The sequence below is a fragment of the Lepidochelys olivacea genome, assembly GCF_965140295.1.
Source record: "Lepidochelys olivacea isolate rLepOli2 genome assembly, chromosome: 3".
NCBI classification, from domain to species: Eukaryota; Metazoa; Chordata; order Testudines; family Cheloniidae; genus Lepidochelys; species Lepidochelys olivacea.
In genome coordinates this window covers 2,517,370-2,543,112 of record NC_140413.1, presented here as the reverse complement: position 1 = coordinate 2,543,112, position 25,743 = coordinate 2,517,370, and the positions used below count along the sequence as shown (strand labels likewise).

Below are 25,743 nucleotides of genomic sequence, written 5' to 3'. Positions count from 1 at the left end.
GATTCACATCTGGAATCAGTTACTAAGGAGAATATAATAGTGTAATCATGGTCAGTAAGAGAAGTTAAATGGAATTCATAGATTTTAAATCCAGAAGGGACCATTGTGATCATCTAGTCTGACCAACTGTATAGAACAGGCCATAGAACTTCCCAAAAATAATTCCTAAAGCATATCTTTTAGAAAACATCCAATCTTGATTTCAATCATACACCAAGTTGGAAAAGTTTTTTTTTAAATTTTTTTTATTTTTTTAATTTTTTTTTAAATTTAAATATTGATGTAAATTGGTGCTTTCTTGCTTGCTTTGGTATTTTGAGAAGCAAAATCTCTATGTATATTTTCAATAATACTTGATACAATGTATCTTTAGGAGTTTTCCAATTTAGATCACTTTTGCCATTCTGAATAGGCTAATCATTTTAATGTGGCACCCAAAAGTGTGAAAGGCACTTCAAAAACGTAAGATGATAACTCTCTGTTCAAAAGAATACTAGATTAAAAATATGTACTTTCTAGGGCTCTCGATTAATCGCAGTTAACTCATGCAATTAATTCAAAAAAATTAATCACGATTAATCACAGTTTTAATTGCACTCTTAAACAATAGAATACCAATTGAAATGTATTAAATATTTTGGATGTATTTCTACATTTTCTGCGTTGTAATTGAAATCAAAGTGTATATTATTTTTTATTATAAATATTTGCACTGTAAAATAATAAATAGTATTTTTCAATTCACCTCATACAAGTACCATAGTGTAATCTTTGTTGTGAAAGTGCAACTTAAAAGTGTAAGCGTTTTTTTTGTTATATAACTGCACTCAAAAACAAAACAATGTAAAACTTCAGAGCCTACAAGTCCACTCGGTCCTACTTCTTGTTCAGCCGATCGCTGAGACAAACAAGTTTGTTTACATTTACAGGAGTTAATGCTGCCCTCCTCTTATTTACAATGTCACCCGAAAGTGAGAATAGGCATTTGTATGATACTTTTGTAGTCAGCATTGCAAGGTATTTACATGCCAGATATGCTAAACATTCGTATGCCCCTTTGTGCTTTGGCCATCATTCCCGAGTACATACTTCCATGCTGATGACGCTTGTTAAAAAAAAATGCGTTAATTAAATTTGTGACTGAACTCCTTGGCGGAGAATTGTATGTCCTCTGCTCTATTTTCCCTGCATTCTGCCATATATTTCATGTTACAGCAGTCTCAGATGGTCACATGTTGTTCATTTTAAGAACACTTCACTGCAGATTTGAAAAATCACAATGTGAGATTTCTAAAGATAGTTGCAGCACTCGACCCAAGGTTTAAGAATCTGAAGTCCCTTCCAAAAATCTGAGAGGGACGAGGTGTGGAGCATGCTTTCAGAAGTCTTAAAAGAGCAACACTCAGATATGGTAACTACAGAACCTGAACCACTAAAAAAGAAAATCAACCTTATGCTGGTGGCATCTGACTCAGATAATGAAAATGAACATGCGTCAGTCTGCTCTGCTTTGGATTGTTATTGAACAGAACCCATCATGAGCATGGATGCATGTCCCCTGGAATCGTGGTTGAAGTATGAAGGGACATATGAATCTTTAGTGCATTTGGCACATAAATATCTTGCGACGCCAGCTACAACAGTGCCATCAGAACGCCTGTCCTCACTTTCAGGTGACATTCTAAACAAGAAGTGGGCAGCATTATCTCCTGTAAATGTAAACAAACTTGTTTGTCTGAGTGATTGGCTGAACAAGAAGTAGGACTGAGTAGACTTGTAGGCTCTAAAATTTTACATTGTTTTGTTTTTGAGTGCAGTTAAGTAACAAAAAAAATCTACGTATGTAAGTTACACTTTCATGATAGAGAGTGCACTACAGTACTTGTATTAGGTGAATTGAAAAATACTGTTTCGTTTATCATTTTTACAGTACAAATACTTGTAATAAAAAATAAATATAAGTTGAGCATTGTACACTTTGTATTCTGTGTTGTAATTGAAATCAATAGATTTGAAAATGTAGAAAAATCCAAAATATTTAAATAAATGATATTCTATTGTTCAACAGTGTGATTAATCCCGATTAATTTTTGTAATCGCTTGACAGTAGTATTTTCTTTTTTGCTGATTTTGCCTGTAACTTTCACTTGTTTGACTAGATTTGACAAGAACAGGTCGAAATCAAAATCTTTCACTTGATGAAGAAAATAAACTTTGTTTGCAGTATGTTGGTTTTGTGCTAGGAGAATTGGTAGCATAAACACTGTTTCTACTTTTTTGTCTGTAGAATGATTGAGGAGAGCGGGAAGAGGAGAAGGACAATGGCAGAGAAGAGACAGCTATTCATGGATATGAGTAAGTCACAGTGTTGCAGATAAATCATTATTAATGTATTTGAGGTAGGGTGGCTTGTTGCTGGAGGGCATGGGGCTGACCAGCCCTGATTACTGTGTTGGATACCGTAATTCCCTATAAAGGGCAGAAGGTGGCTGCAGTGAGGAGGGAAGATTAGGCAAATGCAGGAAGTAAGAGAGGCTTCTGCAGGGAAGACCCTGATTATGCAGGGGTTTGGAAGCTGCCAGGCTGTGGCTGCCAGAAGGATGTCAGACTGGGACAGAGGAAGAGTTCCATGTGTAGCAGAAGAACCAGGACTAGGTATAAACTCTTACGGTTATGGATTTTATTTTGTGGACCGTGAGGATTGCTTGAACCACTTCTGTTATTAAACCAGCCCTGTGTGGGGATGCTGTTAGCCACATGAAATGCTGCCTGGAGTTCTTAAGGGGCCTGCAAGAGTGGGGTTAACAGAGGTGGGGTACCTACAAAACATGTGGCCACAAGGATGTACTCAGTAAATAGTAACTCCACTACAGTGCTACAGCGTTTTTAAAGAAACTACAACAATGTAACCATTTTTTACTCCAAAGAGAGTGGATTTATGGAACACTCTACATTTATAGTTTCAGTACTTGCAACCTTAGTGTTATCAGTTTCTAAGGGAAACACTCAAGTCAGGAAACTCAGCCAGAGTTAAAGTTCTTATGCATCCCTAGTTCTTCCTCCTTTTTACATATGTATATGGTATTCTTTAATTTACACAATCACACACTTTTTTCTTTGAGAACTTGCTCATGTCCATTTCATATTTGGTGTGTGCTTGCCACATGCACCGGTGCCGGAAGTTTTTCCCTCAACAGTATCTGTAGGGGACCGGCTCTGGCGCCTTCTGGAGCGGTGCACACATGCCACGGTATAAGGGGTGTCACCGGTTCCCCCCACCTTCAGTTCCTTCTTTCTGACAGTGACTGTGCTGGAGCATCTGCTGCTTCGGCTAGCGTTGTCTCATTCTCTGTTCGTACAAACTCTGTAGAACTTGTAGTATAGTTGTAGATAGTTGTTGTTACAGCTAGTTACCCTTAGTAGTAGTACTTGAAGTTCTCGTAGTCCCGAATGGGACTCAGCCGGGGGACAGGGCATACCTTGGTCCCCAGGCTTTAAGCCCTGCAATTGCTGCAAACGGCCTGTGCCCATCAGTGATCCACGTACCAGCTGCCTAAGGTGCTTAGGCGAGTGGAACATAAGCAACAAGTGTTGTATCTGCAAGTCCTTCAAACTAGGATGAAGAGGAAGAAGCACGATATCCATCTTAAAGCACTCCTAACGGAATTGTTACTCCGGTACCGGAGCAGCAGTCCAACTCTGCACCAAGCACCGTGGCCTCCGGGCGCAATGCTCCGCTGGCACCGTACATGAGCCGGCACCAGTCTCCCTCCACAGCTCCGGTCAGGAAGCCAAAAAAGACCAAAGGGAAGATCTCCTACCTCCTGCAAGGGAAAGGAGAGGGCTGGGAGTGAGCCAAGACTCGGGTCAGGCAGCTCAACACCTCCTTCGGGAAGTCAGGCCCGAGCTCAAGTCGAGCGGTGCAGCCCATCCCATACTTAACCTGCGACTCCAGATAGGGGTGGAGGCCCTGGCCAGCTTCAGGTGCCGTTGAAGCCCTTCAAGCAGCTCAGGAGATCCTGATGCTCCCGGTGCCACTCACACTGGCTCCAGTGGTACCCTAGTCTCCGGGAAAACCTGCATTGGGACCTATGCACGTGTCCCCGACTCAGTGGCACCGTTCTCCATCGAGAGGGGCGTCCTGCCATTGCTTGCCCACCCGAAGCTGTCACTCCTCAGGACTAGAGAGGCGGAGCCCTCTTTGGTCCCTGCACCGGGGGTACCAATCGAGGGACTCGAGGCGTTCCTCTCTGGTGGATTGGCGCAGACCCTCTGAGGCACATGCCACCTGGCAAGAACACTGGGACTGGCCCTGACCATCTCCGACGGCTCGGGACAGATCAGAGGTCCGAGACCACCAATCACCGGGCCGTCATTGCCCATCTCCAAGAAGGAGATCACCCTACTCGAAAAGATCCAACAAAAAACTGGATACAATTAACTTAGGCTTGAATAAAGACTGGGAGTGGATGTGTCATTACACAAAGTAAAACTATTTCCCCATGTTTATTTCAACCCCCCCCCCACCCCATTCCTCACACGTTCTTGTCAACTGCTGGAAATGGCCCACCTTGATTATCACTACAAAAGGTTCTCCCCGCCCCCGCACTCTCCTGCTGGTAATAGCTCACCTTACCTGTTCACTCTTGTTACAGTCTATATGGTAACATGCATTGTTCAATGTTCTCTGTGTATATAAAATCTCCCCACTGTATTTTCCACTACATGCATCTGATGAAGTGAGCTGCAGCTCACGAAAGCGTATGTTCAAATAAATTTGTTAGTCTCTAAGGTGCCACAATTACTCCTTTTCTCTATATTGTAGTATCCCAACATGAGGGGATTTTATTTGGAGGGAAGCATTATTGAAAGTAGCAAAATCATATGGTGTTCCAGGTAAGATAGTTGGAATTATAAAAGCTGTGTAAAAAGACTCTTGCAGTGCTGTCAGAATTGGTGGGAAGTTAAACAATTGTTTCAAGTCAAAGTTTGGTATAATACAAAGTGGCATGGAATAGCCATCACTTTTCATCCTGTTCTTAAACTGGACACTAATACATTAGGCAAGTTGGATGGCATGACATTGGATGATCTATATTTAAGATTCTTAGTGTATATAGATGACACATAACTGACAGATGTGTTTAAATTTATGATGATACTCTTTGCTACCGTGGAAAATTCCTGTAGTCAACTTGGACTTACAATAAATGCCAAGAAGACAAAATAGTTACATCTTGGAAAAGGGATAATAGATGAGGTTTTGAAGTGTAGCCTCTGTGAAGTCACAGAACAAGTAGAATCTTGTGTACTTAAGAAGCTTGATAAGTGCTGATGGAGATGAGGTTAAAAGGAGATGTGCCTTAGCTGCAAGTGCTACACAAAAATTAATGAAATTATGGACTGATAAAAACATTAAATTTGGTACCAAGGTGAAAATTTATCAAACCAGTGTGTTAACTATTATTCTGTAATCTGGAAGCAGCTGTATTAAGGGAAACAGACATCAGAAGGATGGACACAGTGGAGATAAGCTCTTCAAAAAAAATGAAGAGTATGATCGTGGGGTCACTGCAGAAGACAGACATGATAGGATGCCAAAGAAAACAATGTAAGCACAACCAAGGTCAGTTTGACCTGGAGGCCGACCACTGACTAGATAGTAGGACATCGAATGCAGGGATGTGACCAGGCTGGATTTAATGGAGGAACAAGCCATTGACAGGAATGAATGGCAATGTTGTACTGCACCTCATGTCTGCAAAGACGTTCTGGGTTGAGAGAAATGTAAAATAGTTTGCCAGTATATCGAAGTCCCTAGGGGATTTCTTGGAGTTACTGACTTTTATCCCTTTTTGGATTATTAAAAATCTCTGCTTGTGAGAGAGAAGTTTTTGTTCAGGGAGTGGACTTGGTGGGATGTGGTGTGAATGTAATTCTAATGGCTCTTTGAAGATGCCAGTATGGATCTCATTATAGGGGTGTGTGTCCTTCAGGAATGTCCATGGGGGTTGTGCATGTGCCCTTTGCCGCCTTGAGGTTCTGTACAAGGGCGTAAAGGGCTGAAGGTTCCCACAGTTCCCTCTTACTGCCTGTGGCAGCAAGGCAGAATCTGGTGAGTCTAATCCACTAGCTCTTGGCTATAGCTAAATCTTCTGATAAATCCTCTAAATATCTTCAGAACTCTTCTGATTACATTGATTGTTCAACCACTTTGACTTTGACCCATCTGGACAGAGTACTAATAGATGACCTTCCCCCACACACTTCTTTGGACAAGGCTCCTTAAAGTGGTGGACTGAACCTTCAGGCTTTGGGCCCTGTGCATGCTATGATAGACTAATAGCCTTAAAAATAGATACAATGGGTGCCTCTTATGTCCAGGAGAATAGCACTTACTGAGCAGATGCTCAGTGTGCCTGAAATTCTCCGCTATGATGTTGGAGTTGCAAGATGTGAGGCTGAAATGCCACCTTCTGGAACAAATCATGAATATCTCATCATCCTTGGATCCTAAGGATGAGCTCCAAGATCCTGCTAGTGGCCAAGTCAGCTTAATCCAAACCCCATATAGCAGACAAGCAACACCGAAGACCAGCTGAGAGAAGATGGCACCTGGAAGGGACTTGGCATTGAAGATGACCCCAACATCAATCAGCTGGCAATCCAGTCACTCTCCAACTTTGAGTTACACATTTGTGGGTGCCAGCTGTCACCTAGCAGGTCCAACAGGAGCCTGTCTGAAAGCTATTCAGAGGATTGAAAAGATGTCTTTACAGGTTGAGATAGATGGCTTATACATTGCTGCAAAGTCTGTGGCCACCATGGTGACAATGTGCAAAGTGTTGTCTTCAAGCATCAGGTTTCCTGAGAGAGGTACAGGCCATGATTGAGGACTTAGCTATATGGTGCTCTACACTTGCTGAAAGACTCAAAGGCCACCCTTTATCCTCTGGGGATTTACACTGTTCCTTCAAGCTGTACTATCCTCAACCCCAGTTGAAGCCACTGAGACCATCCTACCATCACAGGCAGCCTGAAATACCAAGCCAAGAAAAGACTGAGGTAAAATAGAGGTTCCCATGTTTGGCATGGACGCTGAGGAGCCAGAGGTGCAATCTGTGCCGGCAGGGACTTTTGCACAGCAGGACACTCCTTCTCCCCAGTCCTTGATGGCGTCCAGGTTATGGTGATTTATCTCTGGAAGATTTGCATTCAGTCCTTATCAGAGGACACTGAGCTCTGTCTGAAGCCTCTATTTTTCTGTTTGGAGTGACCCTTCTTTGCGCCAGATTGACGCCGGTTGCATGCGTAGTCCCAGCAGGCACTACTGTTAAAGAAATTCTGCCCTTACGTGCACAAGGCTTGTGCAAACCTACAGTGGAATCCACACTGACTTACATCTTGAAGAACCATAGTTACTTCAGGGTAAGTAACCATAATGTATAGTGGACAAGTTCTATCGAAGTGGGAAGGGTTTGCAGTATTTCCTGACGAGTGGTCAGACTTCATTTAGATTAAATCTCAGGAAAAACTTCCTAACTGTAAGAACAGTCAGAAAATGGAACAGACTGCTTTGGGTGTGTGATGGGGTGACTCACCCTGAAGGGTTTAAAGCAGGCCAGATGGGCCAATGAGCCCACTAGGCAGCTGATTATGGAGGCTCAGCTGCGCAGGAATAGGCAGGGCATATAAAGATGAGGAGCTGAAAGGAAACGAGGCTGCTGGGAAAAGGAAGACACTCCCAGGAGAAAGGGAGGAGTGAGTGGAGGCTGCAAACCTCAGTCACTCCCTGGGAAGAGGGAGGAGGCCTTAGGGAATTGGTAGGCCTAGGAAGAAAAGGGGAACCTGTAGTAGGAAGCAGCCCAGGGATAGAGCAGTGACGTCAGAAAGAGAAAGTGCAGATTGCTGATTGAGCGTCCCTGGGCTGGCCCAGGTTTCCTTACCAGCCACTGGGTGAGTGGCACTGAGGCAGTGAGTGGGAAGACTGCCTAAGACTGTTGAGCTAAACCTCCCTTGGAAGGGAGGGAACACAGACTGTGACATGGCCGGAGGGCTCAGCCACAAAGAGGCTGTGAGAGGGGCCACAGGTGGACAGCAGAGACAGTGACAGTGTGCAAATTGCGAATGGGGGGTATGAGCCTTGAGCTAATCCCCAGAGCACCAGAAGGAGGCGCCAGTCCAGCAGTGAGTGGTGCACCCTGTGACAGGGAGGTCAGGGAAGCTTTTTTTACTGGAAGTTTGGATAGCCATCTGTCTTGGGTGGTTTAGACTCAATAAATCCTGCATCTTGACAGAGGGTTAGACTTGATGACCCTTGCGGTCCCTTCTAACCCTATGATTCATAGTTCTTCGAGTGCTGTCCCTGTTGGTACTCCACTTCAGGTGTTGGTACATCCTGGCACCATCAATTGGAGATTTATGATAGCAGTCTCTGTGCGGGCTGTGCATGCGCCATAAGCATCTCGCGGTGCCGTTGGCGCTGGGCCTAGCGTGCGCATAACCCGAGCCCTCCAGTTCCTTCTCAGTTGTCCTTGGCTGAAGATGGAGCTCAGGGGCAGTGCTCGTTACTCTCACCAAACCTTTAAAAAAACATATCAGTTTAAATAGTTAGCCTTTTAAAAGTTATAGCTAGTGTTGGTGATAGTTTTAAGGAAAAAAAAAAGTTTGCTTTCTCAGTTTACCCTCTCCACACCAGGGTCGGTTAACTGTCAGAGATGCCTGGCTCCCCAGGCTTTATGCGATGCGGCTCTTGCTACGAAGCAATGTCCGTTTCAGACAGACACTGTCTGTGTGTCTGATGTCTTGGGGAAACACATATCCCACAAAATGCGCTCACTGCAGTAATCTGAAAGCGAGACCCAGTGTAACTGAGATCTCCACTTGAAAATGATACTGTGACAAAGTGGGAATGTTCTTATGTTTTCTCTGAATACTGTGTGGGTGCCTCAGTTTCCCCTATGCAGTTAAGTATCCAGGTGGTGGGATAAGGGTGTGTGATTGTGGCAGAGCCCTAGGGGGCCAGCGTGATGGTGTCTGCACAAAGAATGGCCGACATCCTGTCTCCTGGCAACTGATGGCCTGGGCCCCTCCTCTGCAAAGGTGCCAACCGAAGGTGTTGGAGAACAAAGAGATCAGGTGGCCTCCTGGCCCGGGAAAGAGACAAAGGAGAGGAGGGGCTGGAGAGTTTCAGTTTGGAGCTGGCCGGGGAAATGGAGGGGGGCTCAGATTGGGCTCTGGCCTCCCTGCCCCTCAAGACGGACCTAACTGAGGGGTCCTGTTCTCTGTACCGACAAGCTCTGTTTTAGACCATGTTCCTGTTGTCTAATAAACCTTCTGTTTTACTGGCTGGCTGAGAGTGACGTCTGACTGCGGAATTGGGGTGCAGGACCCCCTTGCTTCCCCAGGAGCCCTGCCTGTGCAGACTTGCTGTGGAAAGTGCACTGTGTGGATGGGGATGCTGAATGCTCCAAGGTCAGTCCCAGGAAGGTCGAAGTTGTGTAAGCTTCTTGCCCTGGGGAGAGGCGGCTTCCCCAGATTCCTGACTGGCTTTGTATGGAGTAGTTCCAGAGCATCGCTCGGTGACTCCATGACAGATACATGCCTTCCTCTAAAAGACTGAGGAAGAGGGTGTAGACGTTTCTGCAAAGAAAATGTATGCATAACTTTGAATACAAAAATGACACATGCATACATACCAGAAAATGTATGCGTGGGTATCCTGTTCCAACAGGAGCCCCCATCAATAGTAATCACGACGAATGCCTTGTTGATAGGCTAGGGAACCCATATGCACCTGCGCATGGTTCAAGGCAAATGATCTCCTGCAGAGACTCAGTTTCTCATCAATCTCCTAGAACTATGCGTGGTCCGCAATGCCTGCAGACACTTCCTACCGCACATGAAGAATGAATCCATTCGCATCGTAACCAACAACATTGCCTGCATGTTTTACATTAATTGACAAAGGGGTGCTTGGTCTCACTCACTATGCACCGAAGCCATGACACTCTGGAACTGGTGCACGCACCACAACATAAACATTTCGGCCTCCTGCCTTCTGGGCTCTCAGAACGCGATGGCCAACACGCTAAGCAGGTACTTCTTTTGAGAGCACGAATGGGAAATGAATGGGAGAGTTTTGCTCTTCATTTTTTGCCGGTGGGGCACTCCCCTCATCGACTTGTTTACATCCTCAATGAACAGCAAATGTGCTATGTTGCACTCGAGAGCGGGGATGGGGCTCCGGTCACTGGGGGACGCCTTTCTCATCACATGAGATTCACAACTCATGTACGCTTTCCCACCAATTCCAATTATATCACATGTGATACACCAGACACGAATAGACCAAAGGCCAAGGTTATCCTCATAGTCCCGACATGGTCCAGATAAGCGTGGTACCCTTACCTGATGCGCATGGTGATATGCGCCTCTCAAGCTCTCCCTCGTTGTCCGGACCTGCTGTCTCAGAACAATGGTCACACTCTTCACCCAAATCCGGAGAAACTCCATCTACAGTTGTGGCTCCTACATGGTTCCATCATGGCGAACTAACCTGTTCGGAACAAGTTAAACACATATTACTAAATACAGGTCCACACAAAATACTTACCTTCAAAAATGGAAGAGATTCTCCTCCTGGTGTTAAGAAAAACACTTGATGGCCTCCACAGCACCACTACCATTAGTGTTAGAATACCTGCTGGAGCTGAAAGGCTCGGATTTAGCAACGAGCTCAAAGTTCCTCTCACAACTATTACTGCATTCCATCATGAGATTGACGGGAACTTGATCTTTGCACACTCAATTACTAAACACTTCCTCATGGGTCTCCAGAACGTTCACCCAGAAGTTTGCCAACCTACCCCAGCCTGTGATCTCAATCAGGTGTTGAAATGCCACACTGGACTACCATTTGAACCCTTAGTCACCTGTTTCCTGCTGCATTTATCCATGAAAGTGGTATTTCTGGTCACCATTACTTCCGCCAGATGGGTGAGTGAGATCAGGGCGCTCATGGCCGATCCTCCCTACACAATATTCTTCAAAGACAAGGTCCCGCTACACCCAATCCAAAAATTTATACCAAAGGTAACATCATCCTTTCATATGAACCAACCAATCCATTTTCCTATATTCTATCCCAGGCTTCACAAGATTCCAACAGAGACCGTCTTGCACACATTGGGCATCAGACAAGCATTAGCATTTTACCTGGAAAGGACCAAACCTTTCCAGGAATCTCCTAGACTTTTCATTTCTACTACCAAGTGTTCGAGAGGCTGTGCAATGTCTACTCAGAGATTGTCTAAATGGATCTCCGCGTTCATTCAACAGTGCTATCGTATTCAGAACACGAATCCTCCTATGCACATCGGAGCGCATTCCACACGACCTGTTTCTACCTCGATAGCGTTCCTTAACAATGTTCTGATATTAGAGATTTGTAGGGTGGCCACTTGGGCCTCTGTCCACACGTTCACTGAGCACTATGCAATCACTCAAGACTCCAGGGCTGACTCCATAGTTGGTCTAACCATACTTACCTATATGACCCAAATGAATCCGAAGTCCCTCCTGCCTTCCCGGGGCACTGTTCTACAGTCACCTGAAGGTGAGCACCCACAGGGATAGCACTCAAAGAAGAGGAGATGGTTACTCACCTTGTGCAGTAACTGAGGTTCTTCGAGATATGTCCCCTAGTGAGTACACCTGTACCCACCTTCTTCCCCCGTACTTTGGAGTTCGCTGCTCGGACTCTGCGGTAGAGAAGGAACTGGAGGGCTCGGGTCATATTCCTGCTAGACGCGGCACCAACTTGCACTACTGTGCACGTGTGACCAGCTTAGACACTACTACCATAAGTGCCCGGTGCCAGGATGCACCGACACCTCAAGTAGAGCACCCACAGGGACACCCATCAGTAACACCCTCAGTTAACTCACAAAGTAAGTAATCTTCTCTTGTCAAATTAAGCTTGTTTTGTAGCTGAATGCCCTTAGGCTTTGTCCTTGTTTTCCACAAACTGCATTCCGACTGAGATTTGTGCTAAATTAGTGAAGTGCAACTGCATTGGTGGTCCATAGTTTGAAATGTAATCTCCAGTGTAACTGGGATCTCTTCCATCTAGAAGAGGGGAAATTTTCAGTACCTATGGTTAAACCTTCCTCATACTGTTGAGATATAGTTAGAAGTCTTAATGGGATAAAAAACAGGCAGAAATCTACTAAAACTAAAAACCAAAACCCATCATAGCTGTCAAAAGAAACAGTACTCTGGTTCTCCCTCCTCATTACTGCCTGTTTCACATTCAAATTTTGTGGTCTGTCATAAGCTAGACCTTTTCATCTTTTTGTGCAATGCCTAGCACAAGGGGTCTCCAATTCTGCCCAAATATAAATTATTATTATTATTTTATTTTATTATATACTTGCATCTATCACAACTTCTTAAAGGTTTATAATAATGCAAATAAGTAGGTTCTGTTCTCAACTTTTAGGGTTGTCACTTGTATCTAGACATTTCTTAAATAGAAGCAACCTCTGTTTTGGTGGTGGTGGTTTGGCCTTCCTGAGAAGGTGGGCTTTATGTCAAGTACTGAAGACAAACTAGAATCTGTTCTGATCTCCCTTAGCATGGTGAGTTACAACCTAAGACCCAGCACCAAAAATGCTTTTTCTCTAGTTCACAGTAGTCTCATCCTGGTTATTTATATTTACTGTGTCCTGATGAGTGTGGTGTTCTTATAATGTTCTGGATAGTGAAGCAGTTTGAGGCATTTCACTTCGCTCATTAGTCTCATCTTCACTGGGATGACTTTAAAAGTGTCAACTGTTGGAGGTCCTAAATATTAAAAGAGAGGGACCTGCGACAAAACAGTTGTCTTCTTCCAAATGAAGATGAGGTAAATGCAGGTATTTTAAGAAGTCTGTGAATAGAAGTATTTAGTTCAGTTCATTGGCAGATTTAAGTTCTGAGATCACATGAACTGCCAGAACTAGAATTGGATGCTGTATCACTGTAGCTTAGAATCCTACTTCTCTGATGGGAAGTATGAATGTTTGTAGCCTTTGTGATTCACATGCTGTCTTATCTGAAACTTCTCCTGCTTCAGACCTACGTAAGACCTGTCCAGGTCTTCAGCATAATTTATAAATCCTCTCTTTTACCTAATCCATGTTTGGGAGAAGTGTGAGGGCATACGGTTTTTGAAATGTTAAAAGTTGTTGCAGTAGAGATGGGATTAGTGGCCAGAGTACTCAGACTACAGAGTGGCTCACTAGATGTGACCCTTCAAATACACAGTACTATAGCTGGAATCTCAGAGTGTGAGACTATAGGTACTGGAGAAAAGACATTGGGTCCAAGATACCATGGTTCCTGGGTAGACTGCCCTTCTGAAACTGTTTTCCAGTCTACAGAGTTCCCTCCTTCCAAATGGCAGGTCTATGCCTCCACTCCTCTTTGGGGTGGGATATCACAATCCAACTGCTATCTGGGTCTGTGAGTTACACCTCCCCGATTCCAACTATTACCTCCTAGCAGATCCAACTGAGCTTGGACCCTGCCAAAATTCTCTTTTGGGAGCTTGTGGACAGTAACAATATGTAGTGATACAGAAGCAGTTTCTTCAAAACAAAGAGCTGGCCCCTTTAAGGGGAATCTGGACCCATAAGACATACATCCAAAGCAGACTGTGAAGAGCTACAAAGGGGTCTCACAAAATGGGTGACTGGGCAGCAAAATGGCAGATGAAATTCAGTGTTGATAAATGCAAAGTAATGTAGACTGGAAAACATAATCCCAACTATACGTATAAAATGATGGGGTTTGAATTAGCCGTTACCACTCAAGAAAGAGATCTTGGAGTCGTGGTTAGTTCTCCGAAAACATCCACTCAATGTGCAGCGGCAATCAAAAAAGCTAACCGAATGTTGGGAATCATTAAGAAGGGGATAGATAATAAGACCGAAAATATTGTATTGCCTCTATATAAATCCATGGTATGCTGACGTCTTGAATACGGCATGCAGATGTACCTTTGGTATGACCATTCTTATGTGCTTATGTTCCATACTTGTGATGAGCTAATTCAAGGACAGTGAGTCCGTCTAGGCTGTTAACTGAATGATGAGCACCTGGTCAGATAAGACCATAATGCCTCAGTTGCAGGGAGGTGCTCCTGGAGAAGGAAGCTCCATTAAAAGAGAGGAGCTCCAAGCAGCAGCAGGATGACTGCTACCTGTTAGCCTCTCCAAGACTACAGGCCAGGACTGAAATCCCCTCATCCCAAGAAGGAGGGATGGGAAGACACCTGAACTTAAAGGGGAGATGTTTTTAGGAGAAGCTGTTTGAACTAAATAATTTGGACCCCAGGAGAAGGGAATATTATTTAAAGACTCTGGGTTTGTGTGATGTGTACCCCAAATTAAAAAAACAGAGTAAGAGGACCAAAAAAAATGCCACTGTCGTTAAACAACAAAGTAAAAGAAGCATTTCGAGGCGTCCTTTAAAAAGTGGAAGTTAAATCCTAATGAGGAAAATAAAAAGGAGCATAAACTCTGGCAAATGAAGTGTAAAAATATAATTAGGAAGGCCAAAAAAGAATCTGAAGAATAACTAGCCAAAGACTCAAAGTATCAGCAGTTTTTTCCTCCTCTGAAGCAACTGGCATTGGCCACTGTTGGAAGACAGGACACTGGGCTAGATGGACCTTTGGTCTGACCTGGTATGGCTGTTCTTATGTTTTTATTCTTGAAGCCTGAGGGCTGTGTGCCTGTAGAGGCATGCAAAGCCCCAAGGGAGCGTTGTTTGGGGCGGCCACCATTTACAGGACTACTGAGGAATGCAGTACCTGCAGCACTACAGTAGGTCAGCAGGAGGCACTACAGGGCAAACATTCATAGAGCTTAGACAAGTAGATTTAAAAATAACGAAAACTACTCTTTGCATTCCTCCCAAGCCTCTAAATAGACTTGTCTTAGCCTTGGCCTCCCTGCTCCTTCTGGGCGAGGGCATCGGAGCCTTCCAAAAAGTGAGGGGTCCTCTGAGGCCCTGCTCCCTCTTGGCTCTGACACCCCTCCCATTCCTCCCAAGGGCCTGCTCCCACCCCTCCTCTTCCCCTGAACGCCCTGCCCCTGGCCAAGATGAAAGTTGGAGCAGGGCAGGGGAGCCTGTTGTTCCCCCGACGGCTTGGGGGGGCAAAAGTAGCCCCCTGCCCATGTCCCCACCCCCCTCCAGGTCCTCCACCCAGGGCAGTGGAGGGACCTACGCTCCTGACAGCTGCCCATGCAATGCTGTTGGAGTAGTTGCATGTGCCCTATGTGTCCTTGTGCTTGCAGTTGACAGCATAAAGGGTGGGGCTGCTATGACTCCCTCGCGGTTCCTTCTCACGGCCTGTGGTGAGAATCAGAGCTCCCTGTGTCTCTTGGAGATATAGTTTCTTTCTAGCTAGCTATTGTGGTTAAATTCTTATTGTAAATAGTTCATTAGTGTTAGCTTAGCAGTACTTTATCCCTTAGAAGGATCTCTTATTTTAATGCCTTCCTGGAGTTTGCACTGCTGTAAATATGCAGAAGTCTCTAGGCTTTAAACAGCAGGACTCCTGCAGAGATATGTTGCCTTCTAACAATGGGCGTTGAGTTTGTTTGTTTGGGCCACGGACAAATGTTCAATATGTAGGTCCTTAGCTTAACTAAGAAATCCAGAGAACTCCTGTTGGAAAGGTGATTCAGGCCTACTCTGACCCTGTTTACTGCTTCTTGATAGAGCTTGAGTACTTCTCTACAAAAAGTGCTCCTTTAGTTGCATCTCAAAAGAGCATTCAAAGCTCATGGTGAAAATGAGATGCTGTTTTGCTTCTCCAGGACCTTCTTCAAAGGTCCGTAAGAGATCACTGGAAAAAGACTGAGTTAGATCTGAGACGGGCTCCTAGTCTTTGCACAAGGACGAACATCACAGATACTTCTGCAGCACTGAATTGAGACCAGAGCACAAGAAATGCTATCCTCCGGTGCTGTCAAGTTTGGTAGTGACACCCGTGGTGCTGTTGAGACTGGTACCTACTTTGTTAGTGATTTTCTGTTCAATATCTGTAGAGGTGCTTCCATCTATTTCGGTGCTTTCCATGCCACAGGTGTTCATTGCAGTCAAGGACCAGCTGTACCCATTGCTCCTGGACTCGTCACTTCTCCAGACCCAGAGAAGCTGGGTCTATTGCTGCAGTGCCAACAATGATGCCACCTCAGTGCTGGCTCCTGCACTGGTGCTGACCATAGTACTGCTGCATACTTCTCTGGGGGCCTCACACCCTAACTGGGCCTTCTTTGATACCTACTCTAGTACTGCACTTCTGGTCCAGGAGGACTGCTATATTTCTTTGGACTCTGAATCTGGTGAGTAGGGTTCCCCAGACCGATCCCTTCAGATCTTGATGGTCATCTTGGCCAGCTTTTGAGCGACATTCTTCTTGAACGCATGCCTATGACACGAAAGGCACGTGTCTACAGATTTGCCTTTCATGGGGCACCCCAATACAGTACTTTGGTCTCCACAGTATGCGCCCTGCTTATATTCGATCCACTGATGTGTTCATCATCACACAAGGTTAGTATCTGCCACCCATTCCAGACCCAAGCCTCCTTCACCTGTGCCTGTTCCTGTCACAAAAGAAACCCTGCGTCCTCCTGTACTGAGCCAGGTGTCTTGCCTGGATCCATCAGAGAAGGAAGAAATGGAGGATATTTTTGAACCTCCCACTCTCATCTCTTCATCCTCACCAGTTTAAGCAATTGCTCCAGAAATGTCTTCCTCCATTACAGAGGATTACAAGACTTTCCAGGAGCTGATGAGAGCAGCGTCCACCCTGGGAGCCTATTTGCGTAAGTTCCTGGATACTCTCCAGACTGTAGTTCTGAAGTGCTCTTGGATCCAGACAAAATATTCTGGTAAACCCCAGCTTCTCTGCTACCTTAAACAGGGGTTCAAACAGTTTTTTTTATATAGCCGGTGCTGGGTTTCCTGGTTGTGTCTGTGGCCAATGAGGAAACTAAACAATGCCAGGCCAAATCAGTGCCTAAGGACAAAGCTTAAAAAAAAAAAGACTGGACTTTTTTGGAAGAAAGTATTACTCTACAGACAGTCTATAAATGTGACTATCCAATTAACAGGCACTGTTATAAAAATATTTTTTTTATTAATAGGGATTCCCTAGGCAAATTTGAAGAAAAGTTGCTTGAAAAGTACAGATATTAATTCAAGGCCATTGTGGCAGAAGGATGATTGACAGCAAAAACCTCCATGCACGCTGCTGTAGACTCTGCAGATGCAGCTTCCTGGTCTATTGCTAACTGGATTTTTATGCAGCTATCATCGTTGCTCCAGGTCTCAGGGATACTTAAGGAATTGCAGTCAACAATAAAAACCTTGCCTTTTCAGAGTTGTAGCCTGTTTGCAGAAAAACCTGAAGTTGCCATGAAAACTCTGAAACTCCAAGGCTATTCTCTGCCTCATAGGATTTTATACTCCAGTTTCAAAGAAGTGATATTTTAAGTCCTTTACCCTCCTAAGGAAACAGATGCTTTCAGGAGTTGTAGTAACTATGTTTGGGTTCCATTGTATTAAATTAATGGCTTATGTATTATTTTGACTGTGATTGTATGTAACCTCTCTAGGGGGAGGTGAATGCAAATTTCCCACCTCAGTTATGCGAAAACCCAGCCTTTTGCAAAAGCTTATACAAAAACCCAGAAGCTACTCCCTGAGGAGACTACCATTGTCTGCTCATTACCTGTTCCCAGAATCTGAAGGTCAAAGGTCCAAGGTCTCTAAGGGAAAGACTGAAGTAGTCATGGTTGGGCTGGTTCTGAGCCAAAGGTGATATGACCTTGTAAGCACAGAAAGACCTTTTGGTGGGATTTGAAGAACTGACTACTGCCAGACCCCTTGTTGCAGTTCAGGAGTGATCTCTGGAAAGCTTATGAGCATGTGTGTAGGTTATTTTTTTAATGTTTTCTCTGTAATGCTTTCACCTTAAGAATAAATGTACTTGCTTATAAAGGCTGTGTGCTAACATAACTGCTGGCAATTATCTTGTCCATGGCTTAAGGAGAGAAAGAAAAGTGTGGACGCTGGCCTGTTCCCAACATTGGCAGGGAACTGGGCTGCTGGAAAAAATCTTGGTCAGGAGAGGAAGAGATGTGGGTCCCTTCCCAAGAGAAGTGATAGCTCAGAAGCTGGGAGCCTAGAGTATGAGTGCCCTTTGTGGGCCACAGAGGGGGAATACAGGTGCAATTGCCATGAACTGTGACAGCACGTGGCTTCTTTGGGATTTCCTAGATCCTTCCCCTCCCTTTGGAGATTGCCATCCCTTTTCCTCAGTACGTGGAACTCCATAATGAGAAACAAATTGATTCTGGGTACTGTGGAGATAGATTATGCTCTGGAATTCCAGTCATTGCCTTACCTCCACCAACCTTACTGATCCATATTCAGGGATCCCTCTCATGAGACTGCATTACTTCAGGTGGTATTGTTTCCTCCCATAGAAGAGGTACCGCCCCACCCCCTCTACAACATGGGAAAGCAGTTCTACTCCTAATACTTCCTCATTCCCAAGCAGAGAGGTGATCTGAGGTCTGTCCTGGATTTGAGAAAGTTGAATACCTTCATCGAAAAGATAAAGTTCAGGATTGTCTCCCTGCTTTCTATCATTCCTTCCCTGAAGAATTGTACATTGCCTTCACTTTGCAGGATGCTTATTTCCATGTGACAATTCATCTGAGCTACAGGAAACACCTGAGATTTGTAATGTGAGTCATTTACAACCAGTAGACCCTTACTCCCTTTTGTCCTGTCTTCTGCCCCATTGGTATTTACCAAATGTTAGGTCGGTAGCCGCCACTGCCAAAGACATTCAGGGATCCAGATTTTTCCTTACCTGGAACATTGACTCATCCGCAGTCAATGCAGAGATCAGGCTTAGAACAATATTCTTCAAATCCAGTCATTGTTCGTACAGTTGGGAGTGAAAATAAATGCAGAAAAATTAACATTGATACTAGTTCAAAGGATCGAATTTGTGCGAGCTGTCTTTGATTTCACCACAGCGATGGCATACTTACCTTGAGACCACTTTCTGACTAGATTTCTTCATAAGTTTATGATAAAAGCTGAGCCAATATTGTCAGTTTGCTTCTACCTACATCTTTTGGGATGTATGGCACTGTGATTTACATGACTCAACATGGAAGACTTTACCTCAGTTGCTGCTACTAATCAGGCATCAGCTGTGCATATTGATCGATGTACCTGCATGAGTGCTCTTCTCCCTTGATTGGTGGATGAACCTGGATAAGCTCTCCAATCTTCTTTTCTGCTCCAGCACCAACGATGACCTTCATAATGGATTCCTTGATTAAGGGGTGGGATGTTCATGCAGGTGAGATACAAACTGAGGCTCTCTGGAAGCCACAAGAAGCTTCCCTCTGCATAAACATTTTGGAATTGAGCCATACTTTGGGCATGCAAGACATTCCTTCTTTCTATCAAAGGTTTCACATTGCAGGTATTAACAGATAACACAATTGCTGTTTTACCTGAACAAGCGGGGTGGAGCCAGATCAGTTCAGTGTGACAGTAATTGATCTGGAATTTCTGCATCTGCAACATCACATCGAGGATGTCTCACCTACCAGGTGTGAGGAACACTCTAGCAGATTGCCTGAGCAGAAACTTAACTCACTGTCACAAGTAGCCTCTCAAAAAGGCAAATGATATGTTTCATGGGTGGGGATTCACCATCCATGGGCCTTTTCATGATGAGCCTAAACAAGAAATGCATGCGGTTCTGTTGAGTCTAAGTCCAGGTTTGCTTACAGATGCATTTCTCCTGGACAGAGGTATTTCCATATGTTTTTCCTCCAGTTTCATTAATTTCCAAAGTTTTACAGGAACTGAGGCAAGACCATAACACAATTATCCTGATGTTGCTTCATCCAAACTGGGGCTTCTGGGACACTGATTTCCAGGGACCCTCCATTCAACCCCCAGGAATGCTTCTTTTGATCAAGGATCTGCAGTCTCAAGATCGGAGCAGAGTTCTGCATTGTGACCCACACACTACACCTCCTGCGGTGGATTTTCATTGGTTAAACTGTTTGGAAAGATTGTGCTATCAGCAAGTCCAGAATATCCTGATCTGCAGACGACAAAAATCTATGAGATCGACCTACCTCACTAAATCGAAAAGTTTCTGTGCCTGGGCTGTGACCTATCAGCTCTCTTCTACTCAGGCTTAAGTTTATGATGTTTTCAAATAGGATGGACTAAGAGTCCTGAGTTTTTGAGTTCCATTAGCCTCCATATCAGTTATCCACCCACTGATACAGGATACCTTGGTTTTTTCACATTCCATGGTAGTCATGTTTCTCAAAGAGTTTATCAGAGTTTATCCACTTATTTGGGATCCAGTTCCGCATTGGATCTCAATGTTCTCCTCTTGTGGCTTATCGGCCCCCCTTTTGAGCCAATGGCTTCCTGTTCTCTCTTCCACCTATTGGCGAAAATAGTGATTCTTTGATGGTGATAATATCTGCCTGGAGAGTTTGAGTTGCAGGCTCTTATGGCGGATCCACCTGACATGATTCTCCACAAGTCTCTTTGAGGCTGCATTCAAAGTGTGTTGAAAATCATTTTGGATTTTCACTAAAACCAATCTATCAGCTTGCCAATTTTTCCTCCTGAAACAACATTCACACAGTGATGAGGAGAGGCTTCATTCTCTGGATGTTTGTAGAGCTCTGTCCTTTTATATCAGTAGTATGAGACAATTTGGAGCATGACTTATGCAAAAGAATGAAAGGGAAGGCAGCTCTGCTCAACGAATCTCAGTGGATTTCATTTTGTATAAGGACCTGTTATGATTTATCTAACAACTCCCGTGATAGTAAAATGCCCATTTTACCAGGTTTCAAGCTACTTACGCTACTTTCTCAGTAAAGTGCCCATTTTGGATGTTTGCAAAGCTGCTTACATGGTCATCAGTACATACCTTTTTGAGACACTGCACTGTTACTCAGGTATCCCAGGTTGGTTGTAGACTTCAGTGAATCAGTTTTATAGTCTTTGTTCCAGTAGACTCCACCACCTGAAATAAGAACTGCTAGTATATAACACTTTTTTTCCTCCTTCAAATGATTCATAGAATCATAGAATATCAGGGTTGGAAGGGACCTCAGGAGGTCATCTAGTCCAACCCCCTGCTCAAAGCAGGACCAATCCCCAATTAAATCATCCCAGCCAGAGCTTTGTCAAGCCTGACCTTAAAAACTTCTAAGGAAGTTCCACCACCTCCCTAGATAACGCATTCCAGTGCTTCACCACCCTCCTAGTGAAGAAGTTTTTCCTAATATCCAACCTAAACCCACTGCAACTTGATTGTGCATATCTGTACAGTAACTGTTCTTGAAAATGTGTTGTGCACGTATATATTCCACAGCCTCCCTCATACTCCACTGCTTGAGTTGTGACCAAGCTTCTGGTATGAAGGGGCTGAGGTAGTCCCACCCTTTAAGCTCTCCATTACAAACATGACAGGCGCAGGGCATGTGCACTGCTCCAACAGTGCTGCTACCAAAAATTTCTGGCAGAACCAGAATTTTCTGAAGGAGGGGTCCCAGAGTTCTCTCTCTGTTACTCTGCTCCTAGTGCTGCATACTCTGATCCCTTCCCAACCCCCTCTATCCGCACACCCAGCCTTGAGCTCTCTGACGGTTGTCCCCTATGCCCAGTCCTGAGCTATCTCATGCTGCCTTTGCACCCAGATCCACACTCTCCCTCTGCACATCCAGCCCTGTATTCTTTTCCCCAACATTGCCCCACACCCAGCTCCAAGCTGTCCTCCTGCACCCGTCCCTGCAATCTCCCCATCCCACAGCCAGCCCATGGCTTTTATCCAGAAAGGTGGTCAGGATGGAGAGCTCCACCAGGAGCCAGGCAGTTCTGGGAGATCCAGACTCCATCCTCCTGTCTCCACTTCCCCAGTAGGCACCAAAATCCTGGATCCAATTCTCCCACCCTCCTGGAGACTGGGGGTTGGGGTGCCTGGTGCCCATGGGAGTCAGAAGGACCGCAAATGCAAGAATGGGCGATAAGGCACACAGGGTTGCAATGCCACTTTGAGTTGGCCTGGCCACCTCTCCATTATGCCAGTGGGGAAGGGGCTCTGCTGTTATGACACCTACCTGCGGTAAGGGGCCAATGTACAGGGGGAGACTGGGTCCCCTGTCCTTCTCCTCCTCATTGCACCCGTGCTGACTCAAGTGTACTGGGTGCACATACACCGACAGTGGAATGTATATATGGACAATCCGTCTGGAAGAACAGTTGCTATACAGGTACCAAGTAACCATTTTTTCCAATTGTGCCAGCTTCAGAGACAAAACAAACTAATTAATTTAAAAAATATATATCTATTGCCTCGTATTGTAAAGTCAAATTACTTTAATCTCAAAACTTTCAAAAGTGGCATGAACAAGTAAGTGTTTGTGGCAGTAGAAAGTCTCTACTATTAGTCACTTAGGCTTACTTTCATAATATACATATGAATTTGCCAGTTGGAAATAATACAGCTATCCCAAATTTGCATCAGTTTATAATGTGTTTTTTCTTACATTTCTTAAGCATCGCACGTACTAAATTTTTATACCTTGAGGAGTTCACAGTTGAAAAATGACAAAGGTTTAGATTTGATTAACTAGTGCCAGGCAATCATGTACTAGAGGGAAATATTTTACCATGTGAACTGAATGTTAAAGAAAAAAGGTTGAAAAGTAAATAGGGTTTTTTCATTTTGATTTATAGGGGCTCAGAATTTTGATGTTATCAGACTTTCAACATATCGGACTGCCTGCAAGCTGAGATTTGTGCAGAAAAGATGTAATCGTAAGTCATAACACTTTACACTTCCATAAGCAGCTTGATTACTACATATGTACTTGATTTGGGCATATACTATACACGTAAGTTTAAAGAGTAACGATTATATCTTGGCAATTGAGGAAACTGTAGTTTAAAACCGATTTTACTTTATTTTAGAAATTAAAAACAGCGATGGAATTATTCATAAAAGATAAGTGAAATTTTAAAAATTAAGGCATGTGCAGTATTTATCTGCAGTTCTTGAAATCTTAGGTAAAATATTAGCTGATTATATAATTCACTTAAGAATATTTACCATACAGTATGATCTAAGAAGTTAAGTTTTGTAGTATTTTAGTCAGTGTTTTCTCAGACAGTTCATAGCTCATTAATATAAAGATTAATCCATAGGGTAATGTATGATGATACTTTTTACATTAATTCTTCAAACTATGTTATTTGCATTATATTTCTAATCTATTGTGTTGATCACTACAGAACACAAAGCAGAGTAGATTTATGGACTTACGCACAAATCCTCCCTTTCCTTGGATGACCCTGGATAAGTGGAGCTGGTGTAATTCAGTTGTGGGGAAAGACGGAGCATGACTTTGGGGAACTGTGCAGAAGGTGTGCAATATTGTGTGCTGAGTTGAATGGGGGATGGTGCACCTGCCATAAGTGCTACTGCAACAGTAGCCAAAGGGATTGTCTGTGTGATTTGGGAGAAGATTCTTTTCTCTCTTCATTCCTTTGGAGAACCCCTTAATCAGGCTGTGTACTGAGGACAATAATTGTCCCTTAAATTATAGAGGTGAGTGAAAAATACTTCCCCTGGGTCAACACAAGATACTGTTTGCTGAATTTTTTTCAAAGCCCTTTATTTTTGGCTTCTACTTGTATAGTTTTTATAACCTATCTTGTTAAAAAGCTTGTGTTTTCAGCTCTCTCTCATAGTTAGTAGAGGATAGCTGTGCTGAAGTGGAGGCTTAAACTGTCCAATGTGGTCTCTTTTGCTATGGTTCCATTCCTGATGGCTCAAGGATAAAGTTATGGAAGTTTCCAGATCAGGGTTTCTAATATGGTAGCTAAATATTTCTAAAAAGAAAAAAGTGAAGCTGGGTCTCAGCTTCCCGTTAGTAAATAACGATAAAGCAAAATTTGTATTTAACTAGGAGGCAAGCCAGTGGTGAATATAAAGCTTGTTCTTATAGAGATACTGTTTTCAGATTTGCTTTTATACCATTTTAGAAGCATGATGTATATTCCATTCTTGCAAGTGTGAGGAGGAAAGGCTGAAAATCCTCTAGTTCTGCCTAATTTATTTTGGGGTTGCACACAAAAAATATTGACAGAAAAATACCCATTTACAAGCATAAATTCTGAAAAATGTAAACCAGTATTTGTTTCAGTCCAACCAAAATAGAGCGTGACTTATCTTGGGAAGCAGACAATGGATGATAGGAGAAAAAAAAAGGAAAGGTCAACAGTCATGTGGGATTACATCATTGACAGGGTCAAAAGAACCAAAGGCATGGATTGACAGCCTTACTTAACAATATACAATTAAGTGTCTTTAACTTGGCCTGATCAGTGACTCAACACAGAAATCAGACTGTCATGTGGAAGATGCAAATTCAAGAGTCATTTTGAGCTTTTCACATTGTGGTAAGAGGCTCTAAGAACATCAAAATATGCAACGCCATTTTGTTTTAAGAATTTCTCATGTGACTTATTTAAGGTTGAGCTAAAAAGGGAAATAAGTATTAAGCAATAAATGACACATTTGGAGTATAAAGAAGGCTGAAACTTCTTTTTGGAAGTCTTATTTTTGTTTTTTACATTAGAAATTCAGGTTTTGTCTACCTTGGAATGCTGACAAATTGAAAAACTATTAAGATTATGACAGAGCAAATACCAAGGAAGTAAAAATCTTGTGAAACTAGTGCCTGGTCTAAACTGAAAGTTGCACCAGTATAACTAAATATACGATATTGCACCAATTTAGGTAAGGCAGTGCAATTTCATCTGTGCATGTTACTTTAAATTGATGTACGACTTGACTAAAACGCAATATACACTCAACTATATTAGTCTGGTCAAAACATTATAACCATCCTATTGTGGAAACAATTACATCAGTATAAAGGTGCTCTATACTGGTATAAAAGTTGTAAAATTCCTGTACAATAGGGGTTGTACCAGTACAGTTATTATGATTACTAAATACAGCACTCCCTAATTGAAATAGTTATACTGGTACAAAATCTGTGTAGACTAGGCTCTAGTGTCCACACATGTGATTGGAGTACAACGTCCTCCACAACTGTGCCAAAGCAGAAGGAACATGTACTTCAGGAAATTTCACAGAAGCTGGATCAGGTGGACATTGAGCTGACTCCAGCCCATTCCAGGAGGGCATCAAGCGCTTCAGGCTCCTGTACAGGAGGGCAAAAGACTAGAACTGTCATAAGAACATAGGAAAGGCCATAGTGGTCAGACCAATGGTCCATTTAGCCCGATGTTCTATCTTCCGATAGTGGCCACTGCCAGATGCTTCAGAGAATGAACAGAAGAGGGCAATGTATCAAATGATCCATCCACTGTCGTCCAGTCCCAGCTTCTGTCAGCTGGAGGTTTAGGGATACCTGGAGTATGGGATTGCGTCCCTGGCCATCTTGACTAATAGCCATCAATGGACCTATCTTCCATGAACTCATCTAATTCTTTTTTGAATGGGGCTATACTTTTGGCCTTCACAACATCCTCTGGCAACGAGTTCCACAGCTGGACTGCACTGTGTGAAGAAGTACTTCCTTACAT

General features: G+C 43.7%; 1 protein-coding gene across 3 annotated transcripts in view; it reads left to right on the top strand.

Annotated features, from left to right (window-relative positions):
- Positions 1-25,743, top strand: part of DTNB (dystrobrevin beta) — a 397,289-nt gene that overhangs the window by 17,928 nt on the left and 353,618 nt on the right. For all 3 annotated transcript variants that reach the window (XM_084624543.1, XM_084624545.1, XM_084624544.1), the window contains exons 2-3: positions 2,288-2,355; positions 22,864-22,944. In XM_084624543.1, coding sequence (XP_084480669.1) covers positions 2,289-2,355; positions 22,864-22,944 — 148 coding nt within the window. In that variant the 5' untranslated portion in view covers position 2,288. The remainder of the gene's footprint in view (positions 1-2,287; positions 2,356-22,863; positions 22,945-25,743) is intronic.